This window comes from Onychomys torridus, chromosome 1 (assembly GCF_903995425.1).
Source record: "Onychomys torridus chromosome 1, mOncTor1.1, whole genome shotgun sequence".
Lineage (NCBI taxonomy): Eukaryota > Metazoa > Chordata > Mammalia > Rodentia > Cricetidae > Onychomys > Onychomys torridus.
In genome coordinates this window covers 11,821,806-11,829,694 of record NC_050443.1, presented here as the reverse complement: position 1 = coordinate 11,829,694, position 7,889 = coordinate 11,821,806, and the positions used below count along the sequence as shown (strand labels likewise).

At 53.7% G+C, this 7,889-nt stretch overlaps 1 protein-coding gene across 1 annotated transcript; it reads left to right on the top strand.

The window, feature by feature from the left end:
• The first annotated feature begins 1,304 nt into the window (after positions 1-1,304).
• Positions 1,305-7,316, top strand: LOC118579444 (phospholipase A2 inhibitor and LY6/PLAUR domain containing). Its single transcript, XM_036180730.1, has 5 exons — positions 1,305-1,380; positions 2,272-2,388; positions 6,352-6,504; positions 6,690-6,833; positions 7,069-7,316. Exons 1-5 carry the CDS (start codon positions 1,311-1,313, stop codon positions 7,221-7,223), a joined length of 639 nt encoding a protein of 212 aa, XP_036036623.1. The 5' UTR covers positions 1,305-1,310; the 3' UTR covers positions 7,224-7,316.
• The last annotated feature ends 573 nt before the right edge of the window (positions 7,317-7,889 follow it).

Here is a 7,889-nt window from a genome sequence, read left to right as displayed (position 1 = left end):
CTCGGGCCCCGCCTCTCCCTGACCCCACCCCTCTCAGGCCCGGCTTCCCGGTGACGTAGGACTCGGCTTTCTGGGAGCCTAGCAACAGGAGCGGCCTCGGTGATTGGGTCCTACGTGAAATCTGCCCTGCTCATTGGGCGGTGCGGTTACCAACCAAACCCGAGCCTTGGAAGTGCCGAGGCTTGCCGAGAGTTTGCTGGAGGAGCCTGCAGCCTGCTTGCAATATGATCCCCTCCACCTGTTGTTGAGGACGCGCTCTGTTGCCCTTCTCCCTCCAAACACACACACACACACACACACACACACACACACACACACACACACACACACACCACACACACACTCGCAGAGATAATAGATAGATGACAGAGAGCTCTCAGACCTATATTAGCTCTTGACCTGACACCAAAGAGAGGGAGAAAGATCTTAGATTCTACAAATTATGGCCAGGCGGTGGTGGCGCACGCCTGTAATCCCAGCACTCTGGAGGCAGAGGCAGGCGGATCTCTGTGAGTTTGTGGCCACCTGGTCTACAGAGTGAGCTCTAGGACAGCCAGGACGGTTTCTCAGAGAAGCCCTGTCTCGGAAAAAAAAAAAAAAAAAAAAAATTCTGCGCACAGGCTAGCCCGCTCCCACGTTTGCCTTGGTTTCCCAATGCTCTGTGAGTGTATCTCTCCATCCTCGCCCATTGCTGGCCGCTGACAGGCTCTCTTCTGTTCAGTCCCCTCAAGACCCAGGGGCACATCCCTGGGCGGGGTTGGAGCTGGACACGGCTCAAATACAGAAGAGTGAGTGGAGTGTGAGGCAGGCACAGGAAAGGGAAAGGGAAAGTTGACAAGGTGCCCAGCCCCCACAGGACGGGCCTAGACATGCTGGGCGCTCCCAGGTTAGGATCCAACCCACGCTGGATGCCTCCTTGGGAAAAAGAGAAGAGGGGGTGCCAGTCTCCGAACTTGCTCTGCACCCGCAGGGAATCAAGTGGCCCAACTCCAACCTTAAGTTTTGTGAACAAAAAAAAAAACGGGGGGGGGGGGGGGGGGGACATAAGTGACCTGGATCCAGGTGGAAGAACACACTGGGAATCTAGAGACTTTAGGTCCTGGTGCAGGGGCGTGGGGGTTGGGGGGTTGTGTCCAAGATGTTCAGTGTTCTTGTGGATGCTGGCTCCATGGCTCCAACCCGGAGGCTGTGGAGGACTGCCGTGGTTCTGACCTCAGCGATTCCTCACCCCAGGGTGAAGGTGGGACCAGACCCGCCCTTCCCCAGCTTCCTATAAGGGCAGAGGACCTGGGACTACAGGTTCACACACCATGAGGCTGTCTAGAAGACACGGGGCCTTTCTGCTGGCTTTCACACTGCTCTGCACCCTCTTGGGTCTTGGTAAGTGACAAAGGGACCTGGCCTCCTTCCTGGCATCTCAGAGGGCATTGAGCAAGGTCCGAGAGAGAGAGAGAGAGAGAGAGAGAGAGAGAGAGAGAGAGAGAGAGAGAGATCCTGAGACATCAGATTCATGAAGGATGCGGAGAAAACCCAGGTCTGAGGAAGCTTGATGGGCCCTAGGAAGGGCCTCAAAACATGGCATCTGAGTTCTGGGAAATCAGATAAAAGCTTGATTATCAAAATATCTTTAAAATGTAACTAGCTAGCAAGGAGAGAGGTGTCCTTTCTCTCTGGACGTAGAGGAATTCAGGCCCTCTGCATTCCTAAGCCAGCTTCACTGTCCCTGGGACCCAGATAGATGGCTAGGTTCCTCCTCTATCAGGACGGAGGAACTCATGTTAGTGATCTGTGTAGACCTCACTCTCCCGCTTTGCCTTAGGACACAGACCTCGGAGTCAGATACCACTGTCTGTGCTACCAGACTTCTGTGGTACCTTCAGGGAGGCGAGTTCCACACCCCAAGAACCAGCTGGACCTGAAATTTTACAAAAGCTCAGTAGAAAACTCTGCCACGACCCCTCCCTGTCTCTGAGCTTGCTCAGAGGACCCTGGCGTCCAAAGTCCCCAAGCTTTGTAATTATTAAGTAAAACAGGCTCTGTGGTGGAGTCATTTCCCGCCCTGGAAGCCACTTCACTGGCATCGCTATGGCTTCCTCGTCAAGAGTCCGAGCAATTCCCTGGACAGTCCTCAGGGCTCCACCCATGAAAAACCAGGAAGACCCTAGCCCCTCCCCCAAAGTCATCTCTCCTGTGAGCTCCAAAGCCCAAGCCCAGGTCTGAGACTGTCCCGGCCATGACCACACACCCTGCTCTCCGCTCTCCTTGCTGCAGGGTGCCCTCTAATCTGTGAGGTGTGCAAAGGCTCGGGGCACACTTGCAGCGGGAAAATGAAGACCTGTGAAGCCGGCAAAGACGCATGCGTGGTTCTCGTGGGCGAGTCCAGCACAAGTAGGAGGGTGTGGCTTGTGCCAAGAGGGTGGGAAGGGATGGGTACCTTTATGGTAGAAGATACCACCCTGTGGGTGGGAGATGCTTACAGTGAGTTGTGGGAGGAAGGTGGTGTGCTGGAAAACGCTATGGTCAGAGGTTCTGAAACTGAGGCTGGGCGTAAACAAAGGAAGATGGGAGAATGGAGGGATGACGCTGCAGGCTGCCCTTGCAGAGGGCCTCTGTTCAATTCCCAGCACCCACATGGTGGCTCACATTGGTCTGCAACTAAAGTCCCAGGGGATCAGATGCCCTCTTCTGGCCCCCACCGGCACTGCATACTTGTGGTGCACATACCTACACGCAGGCTAAATATCCATACAAATAAAATAAAACGGGGAGAGGGAGGGGATCTGGGTGAGGAAAAGATGAGAGGACACAGGAGGGAGCCTAGCAGGAGGGAAAGAGTCTTCTTTTAAAAACTGTTTTTTTATTTGCAATTATGTGTATGGAGGGGAGGCATTATGCAAGTGAGCGCAGTGCTTGGGGAGGTGGGAAGAGAAGGTCAGGTCCTTGGAGCAAAAGTTACAGGCAGTTGTGAGGCACCGATGATGTGAGATGAACTTGGGTCTTCATGCTCTTAACTGAAGAGCCATCTCTTCAGCACAAGGGAAGGGCAGAATGGAAGGCAGGGCAGAACCTGGGGAGACAGGAAGGAGATGGTGTTCGGGTCAGGGGGAGACAGAAAAGGAGGGACCTGACTGGAAGAGGACTGTAACCCTGAGGGATGGAGCAAATACTTCCAGAGAAAGCAGGGATGTCAGAAAGGGGTAAGGAGCAGGAGGATGCTACTATGCAGGGGTCTGAGGCCAGCCTGGGCTATATAACAAGATCTGGACTTAAAAACAGACAAAACACAGGAGGAGGAGGAGGAGGAGGAGGAGGAGGAGGAGGAGGAGGAGGGAGGAGGGAGGAAGGTAGAGGGGGGTGGGAGGAGGGAAAGAGAGAGGCTGAGGGGAGGAGAGAGGAGAAGATATGGGGAGGGGGAGGGGGGAGAGAAGGGAATGGGGAGGCCCAGGAGAGGGGAATGGGGCCTGAATCAAAGACAGCACCCCAGACCTCAGAGACAATGAGGAAATAGAGAGCAGTGGGGTGGGGGTTCATTCTCAGTGGAAAGAGAGCATGAGTTACAGGGTGGTGGCGGGGGTGTGGGGGGGTGAGGGGAGGGGGGGTGAGGGGTGGGGGGTTGGGGGGGCGCCTTGATTTCCAGCCAGGAGGGGGACTGAAGGTCAGGATCTCTTTCAACATTAAAAAAGTGTGTGAAGTGTGTGTGTGTGTGTGTGTGTGTGTGTGTGTGCGTGTGCGTGTGCGTGTGCGTGTGTGTGAACATCCTGTAGAATCAATCCTCTTCCCACCATGTGGGTCTCAGAGACAGAACTTGGCCTGTGAGGCTTGGTGGAAGCACCTTTACGTACTGGGCCATATAGACAGTCCCGAAGGCGGTCTTTGAGGGCAGGACAATACCTATAGAGGCAGCAGATGAGAAAGGAAGGTAGGATTCAAGGCTGACTCCATCCGACCCACTTAGCAAGTCGTAGGTGAGGGTGGCCAGGAAGAATGAGGGGGAAGGGTTTGAGTCCTGTAAGCCAGAATGGAGGCCAGTGCCTTGGGTTTTCCTGGGAGAGACCGTGGGGGGGGGGGGGGGGGGGGGTGGGGTGATATCATGATGAAGGTGAATTTTTGGTGGTTTTTTTGTTTGTTTGTTTGTTTTTTGAGACAGGGTTTCTCTGTGTAACCCTGGCTGTCCTGGCACTCACTCTGTAGCCCAGGCTGGCCCCGAACTCACAGAGATCCACCTGCCTCTGCCTCCCGAGTGCTGGGATTAAAGGCGTGTGCTGCCACCGCCCTGCAATGAAGGCAAATTTTTAAAAAGAAATGAAAAGGAAAGGACATGATGGCTCCTGAGTATGCTGGAGGAGGAAGTTTATTGTAGGTAAAAGGGAGAGCGCCACTGAGCTGGGCCATGTAGGGAGGGGAAGGAAGGGGAGAGAGGGGAACCAGGTGCAGCAGCCAGGAGGCCAGAGGTCCGAAAGGGAAGGGGTCACCCAAATGTCTGGACTATATAGGGAAAAGCCTCCGGGGGGGAAGGGCAGCCAAGCCCCTGGGCTTGAGAGTTCAGGGTAGAGGGTGGGATATGCCAGCCATATCCTGTAACAGGCAGGGACTGAGGGGTGCTGGGAGAACCTGGAGGCCAGTCCCTTTGATATGTTAAATAGGCACCTCAGGCGTTTGTCTTGGGTTTAACAGAAGGTGGGGGAAAGTCCACCTCACAGAGACAGACACTGGGGTAGCCTTAGGCGGCTTGGGAAGACCTTGTATCCACAGCACAGGGGCCTGGGTGGAATGGGTAAAGGAACTGGGTCACAAGCAGGGGGCTACTACAAGCCGCTGCACACTAGGCAGATTGTGAATGTGGCCTTTCTGAGCCGCTACAGGGAGACGGCTCAGCAGGTAGAGACCCTGGTGTGGAGGACCTGAGTCTGCTGCCTGATCCCACAGGTAGCAGAAAAGAACTGACCGTGGAGAGCCGGCCTGGCCTCTTACCACACACAGTGGGGCACATGTGCACATACACATGCTGTCATAGAACTGTCATAGATATGAAAAACAGAAGAGATGGTGGAGACACCATTACATATTGTCATCATTTGGTTCATTGTCTCCCTTCAAAGATTCCACAGCATATTTCTCTACTTCCTCCCCTACTTTCTTTTCTTTTGGGGGTGGGGGGTTTGAGACAGGGTTTCTCTGTATAGCCCTGGCTGTCCTTGAACTCTGTAGACCGACCAGGCTATAGACTCACAGAGATCCGCCTGCCTCTGCTTGCCAAGTGCTGGGATTGCGCCGTCACTGCCTGGCCCTCCCTTACATCTTCTGGAACAGTAAGACCCTACCGGGAAACTACAGCCCAAAGACCCAGCAACACGGCAACGTGTGTAAGCCTGTCCACAGCCACTCTGTCCATGAGAGCTCAAGTTGGATGATTCTTCTCTTGCTGTGTCTGCTAACAAAGAAGTGTCTGCCAACAGGCCTGCTGCCTCCTGTCAATCACGTGAAGAGGACGTTTGTCTGTTTGTTTGTTTTGCTTTTTTTGAGACAGGGTTTCTCTGTGTAGTTTTGGAGCCTGTCCTGGATCTCGCTCTGTAGCCCAGGCTGGCCTCGAACTCACAGAGATCCGCCTGCCTCTGCCTCGCGAGTGCTGGGATTAATGGCACGGCCTGAAGAGGGCGTTTTGTGGAACTTTCTTCACGGAGTTTAGAGAAGACTAGCTTTCCTACCCCAAAGACAACACCATCTTTACATCTCCTCCCTACTGTTCCCACAGTCTTCATGGTATTCTCAACTCAGGAAACTCTTACGTTTGGAGAGAACAAAGAGGCTGACAGGTCATACCCAGTGCCAGTAGAACTCATGGTGCCGACCAGGAGGCCAAGGAGCACTTCCAGGCCTGAAGTCACACAGACATTTTATTTTAAAAAAAAAAAAAAAAAGTACTTATTTTAGGTGTGTGTGTGTGGTGGCGCACACCTTTAGTCCCAGCACTTGGGAGGCCGAGGCAGGTGGGTCTCTGAGTTCCAGGGAAGCCAGGGCTACATAGTGAGACTGTCTCAAAACTGTTCTTTTATATGTAGGTGTGTATAGGTCTGTTTGTATGTGCATGTGGGTGCCCAAGGAGGCCAGAAGAGGGCGACAGATCCCTGGAACTACAGTTGTAGATTGTTGTAAGCGCCCAGATGTGGGTGCAGGGAACCAAACTTGGGTCCTCTAGAAGAGCAGCAAGTGCTCTTAACCCACGAGCCATCTCTCCAGCCCTAGTGGTTTTACTTTCACGCGTGCGTGCGTGTGTTTAAAGGGTCCCTTTAGGGAGTGGTGAGATAAGGAGGTAAGAGGAGGGAGTGATTGACTCCTGTCCCTACTCTGCAGAAGGCCGGAAGTCAGTGAGCACCTTCAAAGCCTGCATGAAGTTCAAAGACTGCTACTCAGGCTTCGTGTCCACCACCATGAGTCCCAATGACTACATGGTATCCAACGCCCACTGCTGCCAGAGCGACAGCTGCAACAGCGGCTCGGTGCCCCGTAAGTGCCACCCCCACCAACAACAGCATGCCTGCCCCTGTGACAGCTGGCTAGCCCTTGGCTGCTGCGGGGCCTCTGTTTCCTGACCTGCAGACTCCACCAACCAACCCCGCGTTCCCCAGGTTCCGAGGGTGTTGAGGGCAACAGTTTTTCCAACCCGCTTTACACTCTGCCTTCATTCACAGCTCCCCAGAACAATCGAACGGAGAACGGCCTGATGTGCCCCTCCTGCATTGCGCCCTTCCAAGAGACGTGTCCAGGAACCCAGGCAGCCCGTTGCGTGGGCCCGGAAACACACTGCATCTATTTTGCTGGCAATGTGCAGGCTGGTGAGCTGTTGCATAGACTTTGATGGGGCGGGTGTGTGTGTGTGTGTGTGTGTGTGTGTGTGTGTGTGTGTGTGTGTGTGTGTGTGTGTGAAATAGAGATCCACACTTCCCCGTTACAGGCCATGAGGGGGAGATCCAGAGCACCGGACGATGAAATGATGGGGTAGGACGGGGAAGTGTGTATTAGACTCCTGGGTCGTGAAGACGCTGACTCCATTCTGAAATGCCATCACAGGGATCATCAACACAAAATTTGCCACAAGGGGCTGCGCTACGAAGAGCGCCTGCCATACCAAGACTGGAGCGGAAGTGCCTTCGGCCTCCTACCTCTATTTCCTGCGCCGGGCGGACTGCCTTCCAGCCCCCTACCCCCCTGGCAGGGGTGAGTGAAGAACTAAGGAGTATGTGCCTCGAGGTCCCCATTTGTCCTCAGCCTACAGCTCTCCAGGCGCCTGTGAATTAAAACAGATGAACAGAGCAAACCTCAGTCCTTGTGACCAGACGCATCTTGGGAAGGTGGGTGTAAACAGTACGGGTCCTGGCGTTCCTCTCCGACCCAGTTCAAAGGCTGAGGCTGAGGTAGGATGATGATCTTGAGTTCAGGACCAGCCTGAATTCAGGTTGCACAGCCAGACCCTGTCTCAAAAACAAACAGAAAAAGGAACCACCAGGCCGTGTTGGCGCAAACCTTTAATCCCAGCACTGGGGAGACAGGGGCAGGCTGATCTCTGTGAGTTCGAGGCCAGCCTGGTCTACAGAGTGAGCTCCAGGACAGGCTCCAAAACTACACAGAAAATCCCTGTCTTGAAAAACCAAAAAAAAGAAAGGAAAAGGAAAAAGAAATTGCTTGCTTTCTATTAAGAGGTGCCATGCCAATCTCCCACACTAAGTATTTTATATTTTATAATCATGCTATGATCACAGTTCCATGAAGTTGACTTGTTTTGCTGTTATTGTTTGAGACGGTCTCATTAGGTAGTGTAGTCTAGCCTCAAACTCAAGGCACACTCTCTGCCTCACCCTCTAGAATGCTGGGATTACAGCTGTGAACCGCCC

Coding starts and splice junctions, on each gene's coding strand:
- LOC118579444 (XM_036180730.1), top strand. CDS start 1,311: ATGAGGCTGTCTAGAAGACACGGGGCCTTTCTGCTGGCTTTCACACTG. Junction 6,505..6,689: donor CAACAGCGGCTCGGTGCCCC/GTAAGTGCCACC, acceptor CTTCATTCACAG/CTCCCCAGAACAATCGAACG. Junction 6,834..7,068: donor TGCTGGCAATGTGCAGGCTG/GTGAGCTGTTGC, acceptor ATGCCATCACAG/GGATCATCAACACAAAATTT.